This window comes from Pogona vitticeps, chromosome 11 (assembly GCF_051106095.1).
Source record: "Pogona vitticeps strain Pit_001003342236 chromosome 11, PviZW2.1, whole genome shotgun sequence".
Lineage (NCBI taxonomy): Eukaryota > Metazoa > Chordata > Lepidosauria > Squamata > Agamidae > Pogona > Pogona vitticeps.
Genome location: NC_135793.1, coordinates 8,413,976 through 8,440,711, shown reverse-complemented (window position 1 = coordinate 8,440,711; position 26,736 = coordinate 8,413,976). Strand labels below are relative to the sequence as shown.

General features: G+C 48.8%; 1 protein-coding gene across 4 annotated transcripts; it reads right to left on the bottom strand.

The window, feature by feature from the left end:
* Positions 1 to 3,320: 3,320 nt before the first annotated feature.
* Positions 3,321 to 26,717, bottom strand: AIFM1 (apoptosis inducing factor mitochondria associated 1). Of its 4 annotated transcripts, none has more exons than XM_072981356.2 (17): positions 26,540 to 26,717; positions 23,599 to 23,744; positions 17,241 to 17,334; positions 16,521 to 16,550; positions 15,437 to 15,561; positions 15,218 to 15,348; positions 14,735 to 14,825; positions 12,904 to 12,988; positions 12,548 to 12,624; positions 10,994 to 11,102; positions 10,502 to 10,609; positions 8,834 to 8,922; positions 7,767 to 7,907; positions 6,783 to 6,925; positions 5,509 to 5,633; positions 4,495 to 4,691; positions 3,321 to 3,589 (listed from the first exon to the last, which is right to left on the bottom strand). In XM_072981356.2, the coding sequence occupies exons 1-17, from the start codon at positions 26,610 to 26,612 to the stop codon at positions 3,518 to 3,520; spliced, it is 1,836 nt and encodes a 611-aa protein (XP_072837457.2). In that variant the 5' UTR covers positions 26,613 to 26,717; the 3' UTR covers positions 3,321 to 3,517. The 4 variants fall into 4 exon arrangements, with proteins under 4 accessions (XP_072837457.2, XP_072837458.2, XP_020660334.3 ...); XM_072981357.2 differs by lacking the exon at positions 23,599 to 23,744 and adding an exon at positions 20,165 to 20,289; XM_020804675.3 differs by lacking the exon at positions 26,540 to 26,717 and adding an exon at positions 20,165 to 20,289 and having other exon boundaries at positions 23,599 to 23,728.
* Between the last annotated feature and the right edge of the window lie 19 nt (positions 26,718 to 26,736).

Genomic DNA, 26,736 nt, shown 5'->3' with positions numbered 1-26,736 from the left:
AGGTGGACGTCGGGACCGTGCAGAGAGAATGTGCCTGCAAATGGGAGCCGAAGCCAGCGCGCGGGCCGCACGTAGCCTTTGCGAGACAAAGCAGGCTGGCCCCGTGGAAGTCGCTGCCGCTCCGCTGGAAAGGGTGAAAAGGGGCTGGAGGCGGAGGCGTGACGTCCCCACAATGAAGTGGGTCCGTCCTCTCAGTTGCCGAACAGCGGTGGTCCAAAGAGAGAGGGGGCAACTGTTGTCGGGTCTTCGGCTGTCGCTTGTCAATGCAAGAGCCCCAAAGAACAGGAGGGCTCTTTTTTCTGACGGAAATCCATCCTTTGCCCCCACCCCCACCCCAGCTGCTATTAAGCCCAACGCGGGGACAAAAGGACAAGCCTTGCATTTTATCTTCTCTTCCCCTTTTCCAGCAGGATGAAGAGCAACGGGATAGCTTTTCAGTTGGGAAAAGGCTGTCTGGGGGGGGGGGGAAAGGGGGGGTGGGGAAGCCCTTCCTTTAGCATGATGTTCCTAATCTCATATGTTTTTTTTAAGGCATGGCGATTTAAGCCTCGAACTACAGCTCCCATCAGCCCTACCCAGCATGGCACCTGGTTAAAGAATGAGCACAGGCCAGACCGTCTAGGGAGACGCTGCTGCCTGGGATGGCTTGTGCCCCTTTCCCTCCTTCCTCCTACCTTTTTATAAAGTCATGGCAGAGGATCGTATTTTGTGACAAAATCCCATCATAGCGGGCAGCAGCTTCCAGTGCCAATTATTAGCACTTAGAAAGCAGTCTGGTTCTCCAGGAAGGGAAGAAACTGCTGCAGAGAGAGACAGAGTACTTCCATTAAAAAAGAGAGAAAGGCAGCCTTTGGTCCTGTGGCTGTGATTATCTGCTGTGTTTGGTGGGAATGATGGGAGAATGATGATGCCTCAGGGGAAGTTTGGAAGGGAAGGTTCCCTCCAGATCTTTGGCCTTGCAAACCCCCCCCCCCCCAATCATTCAGAGCTAGTGGGTCCACCATTAAGGGACCCCTCGGGAGTTCTGAAGCCCAAAATATCAGGCTTAACAAGATTGAAATCTATTCCTCCTATGCATTTGAAGGCTCTGCGTTCTTCCAAGCTTTGCCTCTTTCCCAGTTTGTCTAATCCAGAGAAGGATTACTCAGCAGGCAGCTCCACATGGGAGCACCGCTTCCAAGTGTGGCTGCAGATCTTAAGGCGGCTGATATGTGCAGAGAAGAGGGAGGGTACTGATGTGCTAAGTTTCAGGACGCAAAATGTGCAGTAGTGGTTGCAGCCTCTGCCTGTGCCAGAAATCCCAGAGCAACTTTGCAAAATACAGTGGTGCCTTGCATAGCGACGATAATCCATGCAGCAAAAATCACTGCAAAGCGATTTCGTCGCTATGCGATTTAAAAAAGCCCATAGGAATGCATTGAAACCCCTTCAATGTGTTCCTAGGCTTCAGACTCACCTTTAAATGAAAATTCTCCATACGGCGGCCATTTTCGCTGCCCGGTAAGTGAGGAATCCGTCCCAGAAAACAGTGGGCGGCCATTTTGGAACCGCCGATCAGCTGTTAAAAAAATCATCGCTTTGCGATGATCGGTAAGCAAAACAGGGTACGATCATCGCAAAGCGATTTTTCCCTGTTTAAAACATCGCAATGTGATCGCAAAATCTTCATCGCTATGCGATTTCATCATTAAATGGGGCGCCCATTAAGCGAGGCACCACTGTACCTCTTTTGCTGTTGAAATAAGGCATTTGCAGGCGGTAGCAGCTGCATGCAGGAGCCACTTGTCCCTGCTCTGCTTTGGCTTCTTTGCAAAATCGCCTTTCCTTCCACCAAGCAGGATGGAGGGGTGATGGATGTTCTCCAAGCAGCATCTTTCCTGCATTGTAAGTGGCTTGGCTGGCCATGGGAAGGAGGACGTGTACGGCAGGTGAATTTCTGGACCCTCCTGCTCCTCCAAGCCATGCCTGCTTTCTACTCTTTCCTGCGTGCAAGCTCATTCCATTGTGCCCTGCAATTTCAGTGGAGATGTGGGTCCAGGTGCTGACAAGTGAAGGTCAATATGATCTCTCACCCCAGTAGAGTTCTTTGCTTTGCTGCTTCTGGCTCAAATTGGTGAAATGGGAGACCTGTTGCAAGATCTCTTGCACTCCGTGACCCCCATGAGAGGCAAAACATGCCTGCAGGTCAACCGGGAGAGAGAGTCTACTGGAACAGGAAGGTACAGTCTCTGTTGTGCAAGATTTGGACTGCGGTGGTCACAGTCCTGTAGAGAAAGGTGAAAATTTTTGGATCAAGCACCGATCCGCCTTGGCTGGTGTGGAATTGGGTGTGTGTGTGTGAGAGAGAGACATGTTTGTGTTGCCACTTCTGGGGTTCAGCTGAGACCTTCCAATGGCAGATACCACTTGTCATCCCCAACAAATGGCCAGGCTGGCTGGGGCTTCTGAAAAGTGTGGTCCAAAACAGGTGGGGATGCAAAGAGTTGCTTGGCCTAGCACCCTTCACGAAACCTTCAACCACCCTCACCATCCGTTTTTTTGTCAAAAAGGCAAAAAAATTGATTCTGGCTTGTGGGAGGCGAGATCTGTGTGAGAGAAGGCCCACAACCTGTCGAGGCAGGACATAATTTGCAGGCAGAAGTTAATTCTGTTCCCAACATCTCTAGGAATAGCTGGCAACGACTCCTCTGGGCGGCCCCTGACTGGTGCAGGTCCTTGGGGGAACGAACAAACCAAAACCCGCTGCTTCTATTCACGTCACTACTTTTCAAGAAAAGAGCAGGGAAGCGGCTTGAAAACAATCCCTTTGGTTTTGCCCCAAGAATTCTTGGCCGCCTCCATTTCTGAGGGGGAAGCTGCTGAACCTTTGCTCCTCGGTTCTCTTAATGGTGCCACAACAGGAGGTGGGGAGCGGGGAGCTGAAAGCTTTCAGGGTATTTCCTCCCCCCATTCCCCCAACTGTGGGAGGCATGATCTAGAACCATTTTCTTGCAGTATTGTCTCCATGTTGCAAATGAAGGACAGCGGGTGGGTGGACGTAGAAAAGCCACTGAGCCTATAAGCTCATTCCTGAAGCTATTTGTTCACACATTTTCTCTACTTCTAAAACGGGAGCAGGCACAATATTGTCCTCCAAATATTATTGGACTGCAACTCCCATTGGCCACGACTGGGGGGGGGGGGTCAAGGGAGCTGCACTTAGATCATCCGGATCTGAAAAACTAACGTTAGAAGGAGGTTTATTGTTTCCAAATGTATGTTTAACTGAACCAGCTTCACGTTCACAAAGGCCAAGAAGAGAGGGACTAGCACACCTTGACTGAAATTTAGTAATTAAATCTGGTTTAATTTGTGGTGCAAAGAGAGCTCAGAGCCGTTCCAAACATTCATAGACACACTTTGTTGTGGAGGGTGGAGGGAGACACGCGCACAACGAGCTCACACAGTCAGCACAAGGGGCCTCCACGGCCTCTCCGGTTTCCAAACGCACTCCCATCCTGAGGCAGTGGCGGTGTGCTCAGTCTTCGTGAATGTTAAAGAGCTTGGCAACTTCATTAAGGTCTGCGTGCTCTTCCCCGTCCTTAATAATCTGTAAAACAAGAAGAGGAAAGCTTCAGGTTGACAACGTGTCTTACTACCAAAATGTGGAGAGGGTTGCCATTCCTTTGGAACCACCTGCGGCCATGAAAGCTACGTGGGCTTGGCTTGTACACACAGATCCACTTAACGCTGTCCCATCAAACAGATGAGGGTGTGGTCAAAAGCAGAAAGGACGAGGATGTCCCTTTATAAGCTTCAGCCCAACCTCTTTAGGTGGCAAGGCAAGAGGAAAAAGGAAGGGAAGCGTGTCCTGTAATCTATTCACCTGGGAGCCTCTTGTGTACATCTCGGTTCCATCCTTGGGATCTGCCCTGGTGGTGAGCATTTTGCTTTTGCAACGTTCCAGTCCCTTGGGAACGGCTTGCCTTTTTTCACACACCCCCCCCAGGTTTCAGTGACTAACTGCAACTGTGGGGAAACGGGGAAGGAAAGTGGAACGGCAAAGATGTTGGGGCACTAGAATTATTGTAAGAGGCACAGGCCAGAAACCAAGATGTTCTGGTTGCAGCACATCTGCACAACACACTTTTTAGATTTTCATTCGCTTTGCCTTGTTGATTACAATCCCCCAGATACTCCACTGAGCAACAGATGAGATGGCTGGAAATACACGTGTCCATCTGCTAACAGGATGGTGTAGTTGAAAAACTGACAGACCCGGGTTCAGGAGACTTGGGTATGAATCTCCATGCAGCCAGAGAAACTCACTCGGGGGCCTGGAACTGGTAGAACCATTCCCTGAATATCTTAATGACCTTGAAAGTCCTATTAGGGTCACCCTAAGTAGGTTCTGACTTGACAGCTTAGCACAACCCTTAGAACCCTTCTACCAACCCCCAATTCCTTCAGGTCATGCTTGAGTGTGGCCGGCAAGGCCCCAGGACGCAGACCCACCTTTCGAGCGATTGGCATCCGGTTGAAGATGTTCCACAGGACGATTCCCACCACCACTTTATCCCTGAGGTAGAAAATGACTCCTTTCCCATAATCCTCCCCTTGCTGTGGGGCCTGCGGGCTGGAAGGCGAGGCTGCAGAGACCTTGAGCTCGGAGGCTTCTGTTTCTGTTTCGCTCTCCGAGCGGATTCCAGTTCCTAGGCGTGCGCACAATAAACAGTCAAAGTCCAAAACGGAACCTGTAGAACCACCACCACCCCGTCCTATCCCGCCCCACATCAGGCAGAGGAGGGAATGCTTGGTCCTGCAGATGTTGTGCAGCACAACTCCCCCTGGGTCTTCTACAGAACTGGCCAGGCTGTCTGGGGATAAGGAGAGTGGTAAGACAAAGGCATCCAAAGTCTCCCTGTGCCAGAGGTCTCATGTTATCCTCTCAACAACCCTGTGAGGTACGCCAGGAAAGATTGTGACTGTTGCCAGATCACACCACGATGCTTTCTGCAGGATCCAACTTCAACAGGCAGGCAGGCAGGCAAAGTTTACAACTGTACACCTGCAAGCCACACCTCTATAGAGGCTGCTGGATTCTTCACCATTCCCTTCAGCGCAGACAACCAGGCCAGTGGTGAAGACAAGGGCAGTAGTTCAACATCTGGAAGGCCAAAGGCTCCCCATCTCTGAACTCGAGCAGAGAATGTTCAGAAGGGCCCTCCTTTTCCCCCAGGGCAGAGGGCGGACATCTAGCCAGGCAGAGTAACTATCAGTTAGGGAGACAGCCATATTTGTTGCCGCAAAAGCAGCAGCGAATTTTGGGCATCAGACACAGGGGTCGACAGTCCATGTAAACTCATGCCAAGTAAAACCAAGGTGCCGCAAGACTCTGCACGCTGTTCTCGTAGGGAGACTCCACGGGAAACACCAAGGAGTGCACGTGCAGGAGACGTGACAGACACTTCCAGCGATGCAGCTCCTCTCCCGAGTCACAGAACAGCCAAAGAGCAAAGGCTTCCTTACCTGACTCTTCTGTGGCCGATTTTGGAGTGTCCTTCGCCGTTGCTTTAGCAAACACTCCCACCGTGGGCAAGCTGCTATCGACAAGGCCGATGGCTTCATAGCCAACGTCGGGGCCCAGGTCACTCCTGAAATGGACAGACAAGCATCATCCAGCCACTTAAGTCAAGAAATCCCAAGACAGTTTGCTGTTTCTCTTAATGTATAGGAAAACTGAGGATCAAACACAGAAACGTTTTCTATCCTAATGCTCTGTATCTTGTTGTCACCCAGGGAGGAAATTGAATCACACCTTCATCTTATCATCATGCAGGCTTCTGGAAATCCTATTTTGGACTACAGCTCCCCAGAGTCAACAGCCAGTATGGCTTATATATCACCTTGGTTGGAGCAGTCTAGGAGCTGTAGTCGGAAAAAGTAAAAATTTCCCATCTCTGTCTGGAATATAGCTCTTGTCATGCTGAGAAATGCCGCAGCTACAAACTGCCTGGAACAGCACACCTTAGATCATTTCGTGGGCATCTGTTCCATTTCTGCTCATCCTGGAAAGAAGGGGGAGGTTGCAAAAAGCAGTCTACTGAAAGAGAACCCAACTGGGTGCCCCTCTGTCTCCAGAAATTAATTATACACCTTTAAAAAGCTACCTCTTTCTTAGGAACGCAGCTGCCTTTATCCCAGGGCACAAGATTTACACACGCTAGCACTGTCTCCTTCAAGTAGTTTCAGACAATCAGAAGACCAGGCAACCTGGGGGATTCTACAAATTCAAAAAAAGGAACTTTTCCAAGTTGTACCAGGGCTTTCAGCATGGAACTCATATGGTTTATTATCATGCAATTGTTCCTTTTTTTCAGCGGAGGTGCCTAGGTTTGCCTTTCTGAGGAACAGGCGGGATAACGTGGGCTGGCAGCTTTCGTGCCTGCATTATTAAAGCAGGGGGAAGACCGCTCTGCTCAGCACTCTGAAGAACTGCAGCTGGTCGGTGCAGAAAACAGAAGAGTTGCAGTGGGGGGGGGAGGTGCTGCCCTCCAGAGGCTGGACTGCAGCCCCCCAGCGCTTCTCATTGCTTGCCATGCCGGTTAGAGCAGTTCGGAATTGCAGTCCAGCCTCCGGGAGGGTTTTGTTTCCTCCCAAGCTACGTGGAGAAGCAGTACGATTGTCCCTCAGGGCGCTTCCAAGCTGCCCTCATGAAGAGCACGAGAAGAGGCGGCAGTAAAGATGGAGCGCTGAAGCCACAAACTGAGCAAAGCCAAGCAGAATGAGAGAATCCACAGTACCAGAACATGGACTGGTGCCAGTATGGCTTGGCTGCTCCCGTCATGTTTTCTCCTGCCAGCCTCCCACTCACAACAGCGTGATCGTGGTGCTCCACACGCCGCCGGCCCAGCTTGATGTCATAGAAGCAGGCTGCATCCCCTGCCTGAGCAGAGAAAATTGAAAAACCAGGAGTGAGAACTAAAAAAAGGAAAGGAAACATTAGTGACAAAAAAACCCCACACAGCCAGCTGGCTAGATAGCTTAGAGAGTCGGGTTTCTGATGGCTGCAAAGTCAGAGGCTGGGAGTCTGATTTCCCCACTGCTGTGCCTCACAGGAGAAGAGCCAGCCTGAGTGGCCTTGGGCCAGCTGCCCAGTCCTAGGGAACCCTCAGAAGGAGGGAAGGGGAAACCACCTCTGAGTATTCACTACCTGGAAAACCCTGAACAGGGTCACCAGAAGTCAGAATGGACTTGATGGCATACGGTGATGATGATTAGACCTATTGCACCTCCTCAAAGTTCCAAGAGGGCTTCAGGTTGGGCAGTTTTGGTCTTTGGCTGGAGAAGGTCGGATAGGAAGTCACATTTGTGGCAGGAGGTCCAGGAGTAAAGAAAGGAAATAGATCTTGGCCAAGGACTACAGCCGGGATGCCTGACGCTTCTCTACAGGCTCACTGGAAGCCACAGCCAAGGGCCCTAAGATCAGTCAGCCTAAGATAACCTTGACTTGGGAAAGAAGAGCACAGTGATGTGCAGCAGATGCACATGGAGAACCAGAAGCTTTCATTTCTCCCCTGCAAAGAAGATCTCACTCTCAGAATCTCAGGTATTGGGTTAGGGTCCCACATACTTCTAAGAGTACCTCCTCTCCCCCCCTCCCCACAACAAACAACTTCCTTAGAGGTTGCTTCTGTTTGTAGAAGGCATCGGTCTCCTCTCCAGCAACGCAAGCAGCCGAGGAGCAGTTGGACCCCCATTCATTTCCCTTGCCTGTCTCTCCTTACCACCCAGATATTGGAGCGGGCCTGCAGTTCTGCATTGACTCGGAAACCGCCGAAGTCTGAGTCCACCTCCATGCCTGCGGACTTTGCCAGCTCCACGTTGGGCTCCAGGCCCACGGCTGCTACAATGTGATCTGTCTCCACCTGTATGCCGGGATAAGAACACGCTTGCATTGGCATTTATTTCTAGGGTGCCACCATCACTATGCATGGCTGGTGTACAAAGAGTAAGATGACAGGCTTGCCCGAGAGGACTTCCAATCTAAAATCTGACATGGAGGGATAGAGGAGAAGTGGAAGCAAACAGAAGTTGGGGTAACAGAGGAAGAATATGACTTTTCTCCCCATTAAACTGCAATACTGCAGTGAAGACTCTGCACAAGACCTGAGTTTGATCCGGGGCCCAGGTAGCTGGCTTGAGGCTGATTTTACTGTCCATCCTTCCAGGGTGTGGGTGGGGCTGCCTCTATTATGTTTTAAACACCCAGAGAGTGTTCTAAGCATTATAGGCAGCATAGAAACAGCACACTTTTTGCTTTGTTTACTTTATAAACCACATTTCTCCCCAAACTGTGACTCAAAGCTGGCTGAGAACGGGAGGGGGGGCGGGGGGGAGGCACAGAGAAAAGCACACACAAAATGTGATCTGGAAATATAAATGGGCCAAGAGCAATTAAAAGCACAGCTAGAAAAGAAAGTATAGCATCGCTCAGAAAAGTCCCCTTCTTTGACAACAAGCCTTTTACCAACAGGCCAGTGGCTGGAAAACAAGAATGTGACCTAGCCGCCTACAAAACCGAGTTCCAAAGCTTGTGGGCGCTCTCCCCGCAACCCCACCACATGTGCCTCCGAGGGGGGCAAGCCCAGAGAAGGGCTCTCCCCAGAATCTCAGAACCTAGACAGGTTCAGATGGGAGAATACAATCCCCCAAATGACTTGACCCCAAATCACAATCTTAGAGGGTCTGAAGAGACCAGGGAGTTAAGAGATCTTCTGATGCTGCCTTCCTCCTCCTGCCCTTCCATCACACCCTGGCCGAGGAAAAGCTCCCCGTCTCCACGGGTACTCACTTTCCTTCCATCCTTCAGTTTTATCAGCAGCCGGTCCCCAGCGACAGACACAGACTTCACAACGGCATTGGTCATCACATTCACTCCCTCTGAAAGATATTTTTAAAAGATGCTGCTTACAATCACAAGAGAGGAGAGGTGGCCGGCAAGGCCAGCCTCCCTTACAGAGTGAGCCCACGGGCCACCATCTTCATTATCCCTGGGCTGCCAAGCAACCTTGGGGAGAACCGTCATCACTGATGACTAAGACCCATCGGAGTTCGAGTCCAACTCGCCCAGAGGAGACCCAGTTAGAGAAGCTGAAATTAAAGAGAGCTGTGTAGTGATACCTTCGCAGATCACTAACAAAAATTAAACCCATCTGCTAGCTTTCGTGGGTCAGGGCTCACTTCACCAGGCTTGCACCAGTGTCTTGTCACTAGTGCAAAGAATTTAAGAGTGCCAAAAGTTCATGGCAGGTGGATTTTGCCAGGCGTGTTTCTGAGATTTGAGTGAGGAAAGATGAAGCTGGCATGGGAGGTGTGGTGTTAAAGTTGCAGCTGAGGAAGATGTTGGTCAGAGTTCTTCAAACAAAGGAGGCCAGGCATTATGCTGAAACCTTCCCATGGGGCCTTCCTCTGAAACTACAAGTTTCTATTCGGCGGCTACGCTCATCTCCCCAATAAAAACCCGCCACACAGTTGGATCCACACCGTCTCATTTAGTCTGTAACAGGTAACTTCTGGAGTGGGTTTCTGTATTTATTCAATATCTATTTGCTTCATCTTTCAATAAAACAAAAGCAAACAGTCCTTGTCCTCAGGGCAGATAGAACACAAAAGGAAAGGGGGAAGGGGAAGCAAAGGAGGAAGAACAAGACAATGTCAATACAGTTTTTTAATATTTTTAGGTTGACCAGGAGAGAGAGAAAAAGCAGGGGACGAGAGGAAAAAGAGATACCAAATCAGATAATTCATAATGGTCTCGTATACTGATGCGACCTGACCAAATCTGAATATTTCAAAAAAACAGTTTGGAGCTGGTGTTGGTGGGACTGATATTTTAGATTGTGCGAAAACTGCTAGATCTTCTGATCGCTGTGCAATGGATGGTGAACATTTACCTCTCTAGCGACAGAGCATGAGTCTTTAGCTGCAGTGAGAACCTGTAGCAACCAGACTTAATATCGACAAAATCCAAAGAAACAAAACAGAAGACAAAAACTTGTCCATAAAAGCTCACATTAAAATATAATAGTCAGTCTTTAAGGGGTCACATGGTTTTCTCTGGTTTTTTTTCTTTGGATTCTGCTTGATATGCAAATGCACACGGCTACCTCTTCTAAAACTACAACCAGATTGAATGCAACTGTATGCCTGCAGAAGACCTGCGTTGCGTTTGCTGAGATGGACCCGTCATGCTGTCGGTGGTTTTGGACGCTCCTTTGCGAGGCTGGCTATGAGAACTATCGTGCTGAGCACCTCCCACTTCCACACAGACCACTAAAACCCCCGCTCAAGGATAGGCCTCAAGCGGCCCCACCTGTGCAGCTGGCAGGAAAAAAAAAGAGGGACGAGACTCTCCGTTCGTTGGTCTATGGCTCCGAGGACTCCCCAGTCAGCCCGGGGAGTTCTGGCCGTTGTTATACCAAACAGGAACACACCTGAGGTCTGCTGCTGACTGACTTACCTCTCCTCACTTTGCTGGTGGTCCAGTTACTCAGGTACTCAGGAAGAACCCTGCCCATGTTGCCGTTCTCGGGGAACATCTGGATCACCTCCAGGCCCCTCAACTGCGCTGCAAAGGAAAGCAGAGAGCTTGTGAGAGCGACCTAAGAGTGACCAGCAAGCCCTCAGCAGCCTAAGATGATAGCATCTCAATGGCCACAGGTTCCCCTCATAAACCTGGCCATATGTTTAAGACGGGCTGAAGAACTTTCAGCTGCACATAAACGGCCACTCCCCCATCGTGCCCCACCCCTCCCGGCCTTGCTGGCTACGCAGGAAGGAAGCCAGAGAGCAGGAACCTCTGGAGGGCCACACATTCCCTTTAAGATTTACTCCCCGCCAAGGGCCCGGCCCCAGGCTAGAGCCAAAGGGAAAATGCCAATAAGTGGACTGGGTGACCACGCTCAGGCCTTGCAGGGTCCCGATCCTGCTGCGTCCTGGTGCTCACACTCACCTCTCCGCCCCAAGGCACAGGCCAGCTCACTACCCAGGAAACCACCACCGATGATAGTGATTGACTTGACTTCCCTGGAAATTTTCTCCAGTGAACGGAAATCTTCAATCTACAAGGAGACCAGGCAAATGGAGGGGGGTGGGTGTTATTTGTTTGTTCAATGGCACAGTCATTCTTCAACCACAAAGGCCTTTGAGAAGCTCCCAATCCTTTTTTTTTTTAATGTCAAGATACAGCACAAAAGGAAAGGGAGAGGGGGAGGGAGGAGGAAAACCTCAAATGGCCCTTCAGCCAGGCTAGTGCAATGCACTGCTTCCAATTCACACACACACACACACACACACACACACACACACACACACACACACACACACAGAATGGTGGCGACAGGGAGGGGCTGGGAGACATCTCGGACAAGTTCACATAGGACACCAGGGCAAGAAAGGTATCAAAGGATTTGCACAGGAGAAGCCAATTCCCACTTTGTCTTGTTTTGGCCCAGAGACCTCTAAAGCATCTGCCAGACACCTTAAGTTTGGACTGCAGAGCTAAAACACAGGAGCAGTGACAGGTTCCCTCAACATCCTGTCTTTTAATCTCAACCTTAGTTTGTGCCAGAGAAAGCTGAACATGCTTCAAATATACTCACTTAAATCCAAAGATTAAACCCAGGTGGACCCCCCTCAGAGGTTTGGGGGGGTTTGCACAAAGTATTACAATGGTGCCTCACTTAACGAGCGCACCGTTTAACGACGAATCCGCATAGTGACGCGTTTTTGCGATCGCATTGCAATCTTTTAATAGGCAAAACATCGCATTGCAATGATCGGTAAGTGTTTTGCTTACCGATCTTCGCATTGCGATGTTTTGGGAACAGCTGATCGGCGGTTCCAAAATGGCCGCCGGGTCAACAAAATGGCCACCCGCAGCATTTTCGCACCCTGCCCTCACTTACCGGGTGGTGAAAATGGCGGCCAGATGGAGGATTCACCGCATAGCGGTGAGTTTTTCCCCAATAGGAACGCATTAAACGGAGTTTAATGCGTTCCTATGGGGTTCCCCCCCCCGCATAGCGACGAATCCGGATAGCGACGTTAATCCTGGAACGGATTAACGTTGCTATGCGGGGCACCACTGTATTGCTGTTTGGAAGTTGAGTCGTGGCAACTGGAATTCTTCAGACTGAAGAAGAGACTTGGAGGAGGAGCAAAACATTTCGACTCAAGAAGAGAGAAGTCCAGTTGCCATGACTTAACTTCCAGATAACCTCACCTCGATGACTTAGAATCTTCACAGATATGTTATTGTTGTTGTTGTTTTGACATCCAACACCCCATAGCGTTAAAACACTCACTGGTCAGTTTAAAACAATCATGCAAACAACACTTTTATTACAGTTTTGGAGTGGTGCTGGAAGAGCCCATGTTTAAACCAAACAATGTAAGAAGTTACTTTCAATTTTATGCCAATGTTTTGTTTTGATTTTGTTTTATTCAGTGTTCTCATAATAAATAGAAGCCCTGACAAGGGAGATGCCCCACCGTGGAGGTTTACCTTCCGGAACAGGGTGAGCCGCTGCTGAACCTCTCTGCCTGCTCTCTCAAGCACAGGAAGACTCCTTGGTGAACCACCTGAGGACAGAAAATAGGGAATCGAGATCATGTTCAGAGCCAAACAGCTCCTTCTGGCATCTTGGTCACATGGAGGTGGCCAAGACTCACCTATTTCCCCAACCCCCTTCGCCCGCCTGTAGGAGCCTAGTTCTTACCCTTGGTGTTCCAGATGTTTTGGAGAGCAATATCAAGAAACCACCACCAAGCACAAGGGGTTCTGAGAGATGAAGTCTCAAGGGCATAAAACCACCCACCCCAGAGACCAAGGAGAAAAAGGAATGGGCTCAATCCCCTCACCTGTGGCGATTAAGCACTTGTCATAGGAGATCTGTGTCCCGTCACTGAGTTTCACTACATTCCCCCTGACGTCCATTTGGACCACCTGCAAGTCAAGCACATGCTCATGTCTCTTATGGAGTTGCAACCTTGGAAAGAGGGTGAAACTCAACCTCTCTGAAACTAAACAAAGCACTGTGCTTTTTTCTAAGCCTTTTCATGTCTCTATTTTTTTAGGTCAGATGTTGGCAGCACACAACGCACACAACACTCCCAGCCAGACGCAACCAAAGGTTGAACTGTTTTGCGGGGTAAGGTAAAGGTAAAGGTTCCCCTTGACAATTTTTGTCCAGTCGTGTTCGACTCTAGGGGGCGGTGCTCATACCCGTTTCCAAGCCATAGAGCCAGCGTTTGTCCGAAGACAATCTTCTGTGGTCACATGGCCAGTGAGACTTAGGTTTTGCGGGGAGGAAAGCCCAAAAGGTCCCCATAGGCCCTCTAGGGAGCGCAGGAGCAATTGTGCCCCCATGCGCCCCCCCCAAACTTAAAAAAAGCAGGCCACTAGAGGTACCTTATGGGCTTTTACTGTTTTTTTTTTTAAAAAAAGAACATTTTTGCAAGCCATCAAGGGGAATGTCATCGGAGCAAATGCAGTCCTCTGAAGTCAAGGGACCGGCTTGTCCAAGCCCCACACCTCTGGAGGTTGCCGGCCACTGCCCTCCCTTCCAGTGGTTCTCAACCTTGGGTAATCCAGATGATCTTGGAGCACAACTCCCAGAAATTCTGGCCAGCCCAGCGAGGGGTGAAGGCTTCTGGGGATTGTAGTCCAAGAGCATCTGGGGGCCCAAGGCTGAGAACCACTGACTATCTAGACTGATAGGAGAATCAATCCAGATAGACCCACCCATTCCCTCTAGCTTGGGAAAGTTGCTTCTCTGGAGTGCCACTTCCAGCATCATCCAGCTGGCACGGGTGGGCCAGCCTGATGCCGAGAGCCGGCCACTGAAAAGAACAACTCTTCCAAGCCCTGCCATCTAAACTTGAACTTCTCTAAGCAGGCAACCGTTTCTGTTTCATTTGCCGTTAACTCCAAAAGGCAGCTGGTTCTTGGCAATCTGGCAGCAGCAACACCCTAAAAAGTTTTCCCCGCTGTCCCCCATTCTTCAGATGACTGAAGGCAGCTCCTAGAGAACCTCGGTCCGTCCGCCATTACCCTTCAGCATTCTTCATTTGGGCAGTGAACCAGGTTCCAACTGGCTGACCTCAAGGTTCAACAAAGTGGATCTCACCAGATCAGTTGGACGCTCTCCTGCACGTGTCCACACATCCCTGGCCTACAGCGCCAGGCTTCTGACAAGCCTTTCCCAGACCTAGCCAGGTATGTTAGGCCTCAGGCCTTCCACGTGCAAAGCAGGCACGATCTGGAAATGTGGATGGGCCCCAAATGCTGAAGCTACACGGCTGCCTCAGGGAGGATGACAAGGAGCGCAAAACTCCCTGTTAAAACAGCTCCACTGGCAGCCATCCTGTTTCTGGCCATGGCCTATACAGGCCTGGATGACTTGGGAGACCCTTTCTGCCTTTTAAGAGCAAGCCTTTCTCTCTGTCCCAGTGTCCTCACAAATTTGCTGAAGACTCCAGAAAGGCCTTTTTCAGTGGCTGCTCCCCCCGCTTTCTTATTCGGACTTCTGCTGATGGACTGTATTTTCGGCAACAGTACACTCTAGAGGCACCTCAGAAAATGTAGTGTGAAAGGGGTTTTAAAGACAGACTGAAAAGAAGACACCATCTGGCTTGTAATATCAAAGACCTGCAGGGCTGGCAAAATCATTGTGATCCATGTTCTACTCACCTTCTTCCCAGTGAGGACGGCCACTCCACCATTCTCGATATGAGACAGTTCATGAGGAGGCACATAGAATGAAGGTGGCTGGAAATAAATACTGCAGGAATAGGTTGACACGGGGGAAGCAAAAAAGAAAGAAAGAAAGAAAGAAAGAAAGAAAGAAAGAAAGAAAGAAAAGAAAAGAAAAGAAAAGAAAAGAAAGAAAAATGAAGAGAGTAAGAGATCCTCCAGTGTTAGCAGCTGTTATCTTAAGGCAGATGGGAGTAATCAGTTTTCTGACAAGGATCCCCTTCCTGGGTCAACAGTCAAGGGCCTATCTTGACAGGAGGAAAGGCTGAAGCAAGTGCAGTGGGGCTACTATATCCCTCCCCCCAAAACCTCCCTCTTTTCTCTCCTGTTTACCCAACTTCTCCATCCTCTAGAGCCTCAAACACAGACTCTCCCCTCAAGGCTCCTTTTCAGGAAGACTGGAAGAACTGGGAAACCAACCTCCGTTCTTTGCCGTTCCACTGTTTGAACCGCAGCGTTTCGGTGATGTCGGGGTCTTCTGAAAACCACAGTTCTTTGGAAAGTGGAGGCCGCATGTAAGGCAGCTCGGGATCTTCTGAAACAATCAGAACCTTGAAGAGGAAAAGACAGAAAGATGGGTCTTTCCGGCCTCAAAAGCCGCACCGACAGAACTCGGCCCCGTCGGCGGCCCTCGCTCACCCTCGCGGCAGGATCCCGAGCCCGGATGGACCGGGCAGCAGCAAAAGCAGCCGTGCCTCCGCCAATGAGCAGGAAAGGAACGTGGGATGGGATTTCTGAGGGAGTGATGGCCTCCGTCTCTGGGGCTGCAAGCAAGGACAAAGGCGTCAACCAAGAAAACATGAAGAAAGGGCTCACTTCAATCTCCCAGTGTTGGGAAAAATAACAGTAAAATACCAGGCAGGTAAGCAGTGACTTCTCAAGCGCTCTTGACACAACTAATCTCCCTCTACTCCCAAGGGGTACAGGGGTTTGGGGTGGGAGAGGGCCCAGCCTTACAGCACCGGGGGTGGGGGGTGGGAATAAATGTTACAGTCGCCCTCTCTTGCTTTATAAACGTAAACCAGGATCCACTGCAGACTCCAAGCCTGCAATAATGCACTTTCTTCCATTTTTCTCTCCCGAACTAGAAATGGCCAGTTTACATCCACTTTGTTAAAAACAAAGCAGAAACTTTCAGAACACATATTTCCAGTAAGGCAAGGCTGTAGAAGAGTCTCACACTATGGTGGCTTCCAGGGGTGGGATCTGCCCTGTTTTTAAGCATGTATCTCTGAAGGATCCCCATCAACAGAGGGTTAGAAGCTGCAAAAAACAGGCGTGGAGCACACACAGAAGCCCACCTGTTTCCAGCCCCCATCCCAGAAAAAAAGTGGGGATCACTGCAAATAAGCCTCCAGGCAGAGCGAAGAAAGGCCTCTCCCAGAAACCTTGGTGAGCTGCTGTCGCTCAGTGCAAGCCAGATTTCAGCCAGGAGGCCCAATGGTCTGACTTCACTTATGTCCGCTTCAGCTACTCACAGCCCGATCCAAACCATTCTGGGGTAAAAAATCCACCGCTCTGTAAGAGCAGCAGCAGCAGCTTTCCTGCTGTTCTTTCAATGCATCCCCTTCCTGCATTGGACTGGCTGCCCCTGGAGTAGGTGTTCTGCTTTTCACCCCAGCAGATGGACAGCCTCTCTCTCAGCACGCCCTGCGGGAAGAAGACTTAAGCTCAGCCACGTCCGCGGGCCGGCTTCTCTTCCTCTTCGAGCGCTCTCACTCACCTGCTGTGCTCTGGGAGGCAGCATCTGTTTCTGGAACGAGAAAACAGGCGCATTGGCAAGATGCCCAGCACAGGTAAAGGGGAGGCATTTCGCATCGCACAGATCATGGGGACATGCTAACGAGGCAGACACGCTCCCAGCCCAACAACGACCAAAAGCTCCTTTGCCCACCTGCCCTCCCCTCCCCCCGGCCTCCAACACGGTTTCCTCACATTAGGAGGAGCTGCCTTTTAATGGAGGACAACGCTGTGGCACTGAAATCATCCTTATGCCCTGAACCCCCTTGCCCATCTCTGATTTCGGAAGCTAAGCAGGGTTAGGAAGCTTTTGCATTTGGATAGGAGACGGCCCGGGAATGCCAGGCATCTCCAGGTAGGGCTTGGGGAGAATCCTTCCTGAAATTCCAGAAAACCGCTGCTGTGGGTCTGAGCTAGCAAAACTGGGGCTGGGTGGGGCCCTAAGATGTTTTCCTAGGTTTCTGTGTGCCCCAATGCCATTCCCTTCATTGAGAAGCCCCAACCACAGCCAAATCAGGTGTCAAAGCTTCAGGAAAGAAATAATGGCTCCTCCGGAGGGTGCTGGAACACAGCTTCCAACATCCCCAGCTGCTCTCCGGGACAGCCGGACGGATGGGAGTGGGAGTCCCCTGCAAAGGCCCCGATCCCCTGGCCTCGATCCTGAAGCCTACACAAAACCACCCTGCCTCTTCCAGGTACTCACTGGGTGGGGGCGTCGCAACCTCCTGCTGGTGCTGATTCGCGGTGGCAATGGTGTCAAAGTACCGCTTTCTGTCTTCCTTCGCCATCTTGTACAACTAGACAATCAAAGAGGGGACATCTTACGGACGTCTTCTGCATCTGCTCAGCAGCACGGTTGGGCCCACCCTGCACCCTGGGGAATACGGCTTCCTTTCAAGGGGCTTTCAAAGGGGGAGGGGGTTGGTATTTGTACAGTGGGGGTGGTAGGAATCAGGAAGGGGCCTATGTTTTATCACAGGCCTGAAGGGCCAGAAACAACCAGAAAGTTTTGCATTTTGCAGATGCTTTGCTAAGGCACTTAAGCAGGGTTGGGGGGGAATTCTGTGCCCCCTTCCTCAGAAACTGCTGGAGCAGAAGCCTCAGTATATCAAGCAGAAGGCAGAGAAAGCTTGTCTTTTGCTGCTCCAGAGGGTAAAAACTGAGGCAAAGGATTCAAAGGAAAAGAGAGGAGATCTTGTGTAAACATTAGCAAGAACTTCCTGGTGGTAAAAGCTGCTATCTGGTATCAGAAAGGATTGCCTCACAAAGTGGCATGATTTTCCTTGCTGGAAGTTTCCAGAGGCTGGATGGCCATCCGTCAGGGAGGCTTTAAACGTGGGTTTCCAGCCTTGGTAGCAGGCTAGATTAGAAGATCTGCAGGGTCCTTTTCAACTCTCATGGTCTATGATCCCCAGAAACTGGCCATGTTAGCTGGTGGACATGGGTTACGGAGTCCAACACAGCTGAGGGGGGCACGGGTTTCCCTACATACTCCATCTCATTGAGCCAGGAGATAAATTCTACAGCTCCAAGGGAGGTCTGAAGAGGTTGGGGCTCACATCTCAGCAAGCATTTAAGGGGGCAAGTTACTGAGAAATCTGAACGAGAGTTTAGCAGTGGTCAGCTACAGACATTTTGAAAATAACCACAAGGCAGGGTTATAAAGTGGGGGTCTAGCACTTGGGGCATGTCAGATGGCCATGTGGGGGTCGTAGCAGGGTCAAGACAAGACCTCTTCTGATCCCTCCTCTACCTCGCTCACCTCCAATAAAGCTGACTAGTGAGTGGAAGTCATTTTATTCCTTAGCAATACACAGCATTCAATTTTTTTTTCCTGGGGTCTAAGCCATTCACCCATATTCCAACATACATACGATAAAGCAAATCCATGTAAAATCTCAAGAAAGAATCTGAGAAAGGAAAAATGAGAGCACCCCAATAATTAGACAGCCCACCCCATGCAAAAGACAAGTATAAAGCATGTTTTTTTTTGTTTTTTTGCAAAAGCAAAGAAAGTGACAGACATGGGACAAGAAAGAGCAGCAACTTCCAGAAAATGCTAACAAAGACAGCACCCGCTCCTCTCTTTTCTAAAGCAGGCAAAAAGTGATATGAAAGGGAAAGTGTGAGCAGAGATGAAGAAAGCGACTTTTTGTCACTACAACTCCCAGGATTATCCAGCCAGCATGGCCACCGGGAGCTGCGGTCCAAAAAAAAAGTAACTTTCCCCCTCTCTCAATGCCTGTGCGCGGATGTATAATGAGAGAGCACACCTCTGATTAGCGGCTGACGGCTGATCCACTGGGAGCCCAAATGCATGCAGGTGGTGTTTGCTCCAAGACCCAACGCCCCCCGGTCTGCTCTCAGGCCTGCCGGACAGGCACTGCCAAAGATACTGGCCCAACTATATCTTTGGTTACAGCTTTGCTGGCCACAGAAAGGTGTGTGCTGAATTCTGAGAGGCCATGGCTCCCTGGAAGAAGGGGCGGGGGGGAGGCTTCTGGCCATGATTTTCACTTAGAGGGGTTTGGAAAAGTAATTTTGGTGGCAGAGAACTCCCAGAATACTCCAGTCAGCATACTGGCTGGGGAAATTCTTGGAGCTCTAAAACCAAATAAAAAAGGTCCCTCCTCCAAACTCTGTCTGGGTTTTCGGATGCCCAGTAAATAAAAAAAAAGGGGGGGAGGGGTTAAGGAATTTTCAAGGAACAGAACATCCCAGATCCTGCAGTTGTTAAGAATTCTGACTGGCCAGGTTGGGGGGGGGGAACTTCCCTCTGAGAGCCACTGCGGGTTGAAACAGAGAGCAAAGGTCTGACTCAGGATAAAGCAGCTTACCTATATTTTAGGGGCACATACTACAGTATATGCAACAGTCTAGGCTATTGGTGGGTGGACATTTAAATTAGTTTGTTTATTCATTTACTTACTTCCACTATTTATGTTCCACCGTTCCTCCAGGGAGCTCTAGGGCAGCATTCATGACTCTTTGCACACACACACACCCCAATTTCATCCCCCTAACAGCCCTGCAAGGTAGGTCAGAGAGGGAGAATGACTGGCCCAAAGTCACCCCATGAGTTTCATGGATCAACAGAACCGGAACACAAACTTCCAAAATCGCCATCCAGCCCTCCTAGTAACACTACCACACTGGCTTTAACTGTGCGTAGAGATCAGGAGAACACTTGCACCCGTAGAACTGCTCCAACCATGCGAGGACAAGGAAGATAATCATCACTATCAGTTCTTTCTACATTTCTTTCTGTCTTTACTGCCTGCCATTCCACTCACCTGCAACCACATGCATGTCCATGTGTCTGAAGGTATACATAACGTACCTGATGAAATGGGCTGCCATGCCCAAAAAGCTACACTGAAATAAATGTGTTAGTTCTTAGGGCGCCACAGAACACTTCGCTGTTTTTGCCACAATGGACTAAAACAGCAGCCCTTTGCAGACAGTTGCCTATAAGCTCACTTTAAAACAACAGGCTATTTTATAACAGGATTTCATGAGAGGGGCTTTGTTGATTCGGCTCACATGAAAAAAAAAACAACCTTTGAGCCCATCCACGCATTGCCTCCCCAACCCCATAATCATCACATGCAACGATAAGTTTCTTACCCATGCGCCTGTCCCCATGGCCGCGCCTCCTATTATTAAGTACACTAGTTTGCTGCTGCTCTTGCCAGGAGCGCCTGGAGATGTGAGCGACCGACAAGGGGGCTGGGAAGGTGGCCGCTGCAAAACTGCAGGAGGAGGAGACAGGCCAGGGAAAGAAAATGAAGGGGGAGAGAGAAAGGGGGACAGAGAGAGGGGAAGCAAAAGGTCTGAGAATTAAATGAGGACACCGGATTACACAGATCTAAGGGATGCAAGGCTCCCCACTGTTTTGGTTACACTTTTGTCAACACCAATTTGCCTAGAAGACTGACAAGAGGGGACACCTTTAAGCTTTGTTATTTTAAAGGTAAAGGTTCCCCTTGACATTTAGTCCAGTCGTGTCTGACTCTAGGGCATGGTGCTCAACCCCGTCTCCAAGCCATGGAGGCAGCGTTTGTCCGAAGACAGTTTCCGTGGTCACGTGGCCAGCGTGACTACACACGGAACATCGTTACTTTCCCACCGTGGTAGCTATTTATCTACTCACATTTTTACAGGCTTTTGAACGGCTAGGTTGGTGGGAGCTGGGACAAGTGATGGGAGCTCACTCCATCGCTTGAGGGCTGGTCTTCTGGCCTTGCTTCACAGAGGTTCCTGCAGTTTAACCCGCAGCACCAACATGTCCCTCTTTGTTTCTTTACCACACCATAAAGAGACTCTCTCTTCATCTTTGAATTATTGCAGATTTAATATTATCCACAAAGAGAGGATGGCTAGTTTAGATGCAGCCCCTTGCCTCTCTCTTAGGAGCTCTTTCAATGTATAAAATAGCTTAATTTAATGGCTTAATTTGTTACACCATGAGATTCCATCTCTCCTCGTGCAAGAATTAAAACTAACCTGCCCCAGATCCTCTAATTTCATGCTGTCCACTCAACAATGATTGTGGGCTCTCCCATCTCTCTGGCTTTGTGTTTCACAGCCTGGAAAGGTTTGTTTTTGGACTACAACTCCCAAAATCCCCCAGCTAGCCTGACCACACAGTGTCCTGTGCCTTCTGATTCCCCTTCATCTCATTCCCACTCGACCAGGTGTATAAATGCCAATATATGCTGGCACCATACTCCATGTCTGAGAAACCCTCACCACCCCACCTACTTTTCATCATCCATTCCAACACCACCAACTACAATTTTAATTTGTATTTGAATGTATACAATTAAACAACAAATTTAGAATACAAAATAAACATGACATAGTGAAAATCTTAAATTATAAACAAGGAGAATAACCACCAAAAACATTTGGATTCTTCTGTAACAAACTAGCACCCTTTTATTCTTAATTGCACCTATATCAACATAATTTTCCCGATTATCAAATAAATTATTGTGAATTTTTATTTGCTGCTTTCATCATCATCATCATCATCATCATCATCATCATCATCATCATCATCATCATCATCATCATCATGTGCTGTCAAGTCAATTCTGACTTACAGCAACCCTTTTCAGGGTTTTCCAGGTAGAGAGTACTCAGAAGTGGTTTCCCACTGCCTTTTTCTGAGGGAATCCTGGGACTGTGCAGGCGGCCCAAGGCCATACAGGTTGTCTCTTCTCCCAAGAAGCACAGTGGAGAATCGAATTCCCAACCTTTGACTCTGCAGATACCTAAGCCACTGAGCTATTCAGCCAGTAGTTCTTCTAACATACAGATAAATGTTTCCTCCTGCCCCAGTAAGCCATCAGTATTAAGACAAACTATATTTCCACATCACTGTGCAAGCTTATGAGTTCTCTCAAATTCTTTATCAGGCTAGATGGCAAAACAAAACATCACACAACTGTGGCTACCCCTATAAATATTGCCCCGAGTGGATTTTGCACATTGCTTCCTCTGCGCTCCCTGTTTTTGTTATTAGGACCAATCTATATGGGTCAAGAGATGGAGCAGGACTCTCAGTCCCTTTGAATGCCTTCTCAACCAGGCAGTGGGAAGGACGCAACGGCTCCCGAATGATTCCATTATTTGAGTGCTTCACTGGATGGCGCTTCTCCCGTTTTCAGCTTGCTCTGCCTGATTAATCTGGGGAAATCATTGGCCAGAATCCACCTATTTATGCTTGCATAAGTGAAAGTGTGCTAAATCGTGCTGCAACTGACTTCACTTATGCAAACAGAAATCCTTAGTTGGATTTTGGCCACCATGAAGTGGACAAGCAATGCTTTAGTGTTACTGAGCTGGGACTTGGGAGATCCAACCTGAGTCCTCGTTGAGCTGCGCAACCCAGTGAGTGAATATGGGCCAGTCATTCTCTCACTTGGCCTGACCTACCCTTGCAGGGCTGTGTAGGGAAGTACAGTCACATATGCTTCTTGAACTCCATGGAGGAAGAAGTAAAATATAAAAGGTAAAAAATAAATACATTTCAAAGAAACATTTCTATTCCTCCTTCCAAAATTGATCATATCTTTGCTCGCCTACCAAATCTTCAAACTTCTTCCATGTTTTCTTTGGCAGCATCCTATAGATTACAGATCATTCCCTAAGGAACTGAGCTACTTTTGCGTAGGGGGAAGACAAGCAGTGGCAGTGGGGAGGGCATTAGGATGGATAAAAATCAATGACTTGTTAAAAGCAACTGATTAAAATGACAATTTAAATCATGGTTTAGATTTTAAAAGTCTATTTTCAAAATGCAAATTGTCAAAAAGTGCAGTTTTTAAAATTTAAATTGTGATTTAAATTAAATCCACCCTGATAGGTAGCCATGGCCATCTGTTGTGTACATACACACACACACACACACACACACACACCAGCATCAGAGAAGTACAGGCCTCCCTCTCCTATTTTGATGCCAAAGCTGATTCATTTCAAGTGGCTATCCCCCCTCCCCCATACACCTTTTCTTTCACTTCCCCATGTCCATTTTGGAATGCCTTCATTTCCTCCTCTTTGGGAAATAAAGACAGAATAGGTGAAGTTACCAACATCACTTGAGAGTTGGAAATGCTTCCCAGAGCCCCTTCTGATCCCTCACCCTTGTCTGGCATCTCTACGTGGGATCAGCCACCCTTGTCAGGCACACCCAACCTATGGTGTAAGAGCTCCACAATTAACCGCTCTCTTGCTCTCTCCGTGTCATTAGCTCTTACCTGGAAGCAGTGAATTCTGAGTTGGTTTACAGGCCAATTCCAGATAAGAAAAATGGCAGTTAATTTTAATGTTTGTTCTAAGAAGCTAACCAAAACAGTGAGAGAAGAAACAGTTAACTCAGAGCAGGGATCAGCTTTGTTCCTTGATGGTATCAATGTCCATGGTTTCTGAGGAGAAGGGGCAAAACCAGAGATGCGAAGGAAGAGCATACATTTTCAAACAAGAACAACCACCAGAGAGCCAAAGTTACGGCCAGTCACCCTTGTGTTGCTCCCTCAAACCTTTCTACTTACATGGGCCCCTGCTCCTAACATAGGCAAGCCCAGACAGAGGGCATACATTAAGATTCTTTTGCTTTTGTCATCTGGAGCACCAGAGCTAGTCATCTGTCTGCTCAGCTGAACGCCTATGGGAACCTTCCACCGTTGAAACGGGTTGCCTGGAAGCACAATGAGTTAGGAGCGAGAATCATCAACAAGGTACTAGAACACATCACTGCATTTACTAAACCACCTTCCCACAACTATGTGCCCACCAGATGTCTAGATTATAAACCTCATCCCCCCCCATCGGCATGCTGTCTGTGAATAATGGGAGATGTAGTCCAGCATTTCTGAGATGCTGGGAGAGACAAAACTACTGTATTTTTCGCACCATAAGACACACTTTTTTCCCACAAAACAGGGGGGTGGAAAGTCTGTGCGTCTTATGGAGTGAAGAAAACAGATTATATTTTCCTGTTTTCTTCTCCTTAAAATTGGTGCGTCTTATGGAACGGTGCGTCTTATGGAGCGAAAAATATGGTAAATTCCATGGAAACATCTAACTAGCTCAAGACTCTGGCAGTATACCTCAAGACTGCTATGTTTTCATCAGGATGTCCTAACCACAGTTCTATAAAATCAGAACTGTTCAATCTCCATATCATTTTGGAAAGTATATTTGCATTCAGAATATCCACAATCTATTTGTTTCTTACTTTTGTATCTCAAGGTAGCTATACTAGGGCTTTCCACCATGTTTACTTTCCACCATGTTTACTTTACTTTTTTTTTAACTTTACTTTTATTGGATTTGTGCCCTGCCCCCCTAGACAGAGTCTACTCAGGGCAGCATTACATACATAAAAAACATAGCAAACAGCGTCCTGAAAATATCTAAAACATCAAATTTTTAACAAGTATATAAATCCTTGCCAAGATGGAGTGATTAAAAGAAAAAGTAAAGGTCAGTTTAATTGACTGGAGGGGAAGGCCTGCCTGAAAAGCCAGGTTTTTAAACGGCTCACGGCCGCCCAATGAGGAACAATAAGCTGGAAGACAGACTGCCTTAGCTCGGACAGCATGACGCCACCTTGTTGCAACTCACTTCAATTTAGAGTCAGCATGGTGGCGGCTGAAGACTGCAGTTCCCATCAGGCTTAGCCAGCACAATCAGTGATAAAGAGTGCTGGAAGTTGCAGTTCAACATCTGGCAGGCTGCACTTTGCGAATCTCTAGTTTTTATGTTTCATTGTGCGTATGCAGTTATAACCCAGTATTTTATAATTTGCAATAGTAGTCTTATTCTGTGTGTATCTGTGTGTGCACGTTAAGATTCTGCTTCAGACCAACAGAGCAGAAATCAATGAAATTAAATAAATATATTATCATGGCAGCCTATAGGATAGCCTTTCCTCATTTCCACCTTGGATAGCCAAACTTACCTGTCAGTTCTGCTGGGCAAGATTCTGGCTTTGGTCTTATAAGTCCAAACTGTTTAGACACAGGTTATCTAAAGAATGCATGATACATGTCTTCCTTTACACTGAGACCTGCCTCAAAGGGACCAGCTTTTAAGCCAGTCACTATGATCAATGTTGGCAGACATGAGAGAAAATGACGGGGAAAGGCCCCCAGAGGAGGAACGGTGTCTAATGATGCCAACAAGAGTCTGGCAGTGCTTCAGATATGATCAAGGGCTCTCCACCTTCATTTGGTTGGCCAATATCACAGGACATCCTGATTCTGTATACAGTACTTTGATATCTGACAATTCAGTGATGCTGAATTCTCTCCTCATAGGCCTCTTCTCCTAATACTAAAAACCTACTACTGCCACCCTATCTGCAATTAAAATCAATCTGATTTTTAAGGAAAAAATGTTTTTAAGTTGCAAAAAGCCTCACATATGGATCTTAGGAGAGCGTTCAGAGCAAAGACATGTTTTTTTTTTAAAAAAAGCATGAACACCCGCATTGTACATGGCTCCAATATTTAATCCTTAAAAATCATTCTGCTCCTTAGAGTTGGCAACCTTCGTGTTCTCTTCGCTTGGAAAGTCAAGACATGTAAAAGCTCCATGAGTAACTACTTATCAATACCTCAACATCGAGTGAATTTCACTGAACGCAAGAGGACTCATTTCCAAGTGAACTTGGTTTTTTTTAAATGACATGCTAACCCTAAGTGTTCCCTTTAAAACAGCCTCCTTCCCCCACCCCACCCCCATCCACTTCCTTCGCATGAGTTGCACTACACCTCCCATCACCCCCTCACCACCATAATGAGCTTTTCAGGGTAGAAAAAGGAGCAGTCCAGCTGTAGGCACTGCTCCTGGCGAGCATTCTGAGCAACCCCTATACTATACTATACTATACTATACTATACCATACACTATACACTATACTATACATTATATACTATACTATACTATACACTATACACTATACACTATACTATACTATACATTATATACTATACTATACTATACACTATACACTATACACTATATACTATACTATACTGTACTATACTATACTATAGGATCAAAGTCCCCAAACACCTTGAAACACGTGGCTTCCAAAAAAAAAAAAAACCACCCCGTGTCCCCTGCCCAGAAGAGCCAGCGCTTTAAAGGGCATTTCCAAGACCCCCCCCCCCCAGAGGTTGTCAAGGCAACGCACGGGAGCCCATCGTGACCCCGAGGCCACCGAGTCCCCCCCCCCGCTTGACTCTTCAGGCAACAAATACACAATGCCTATTCTTCCCCCACCCCACCCCCGACCCCAAGGGAACCCCAACCAAGTCCTCGGGAAGGCGCTGATCCGGCGCTGCGGGGCCCTCTGGAAACGGAGCCCTTTCCCGGACGGGAAAAGAGAGGAGGAGGAGGAGGAGGCGGCTGCCCCCAGCCCCCCAACGCCGCCTTCCCCGCCCCCCCCGGCTCCCAGGTCACCCTGACAGAACCCCCGCTCACCTCTCCCCGCCCGGCTCCGGGCACTCGGGCCCAGCGTTCGCACCAAGGGGGTGGCCAGCCGGCACCGGAACATGATGGCGGCGAGCCCCGGACCCGCTCCGCCGGCCGCCCTCGCTCGCTCACGGCTCTCCGGTCGCCTCAGCTACGGCCAGAGAGGGACGCCCCCCCTTTGCGCAGGCGCGCCACGAGCCCGGCCC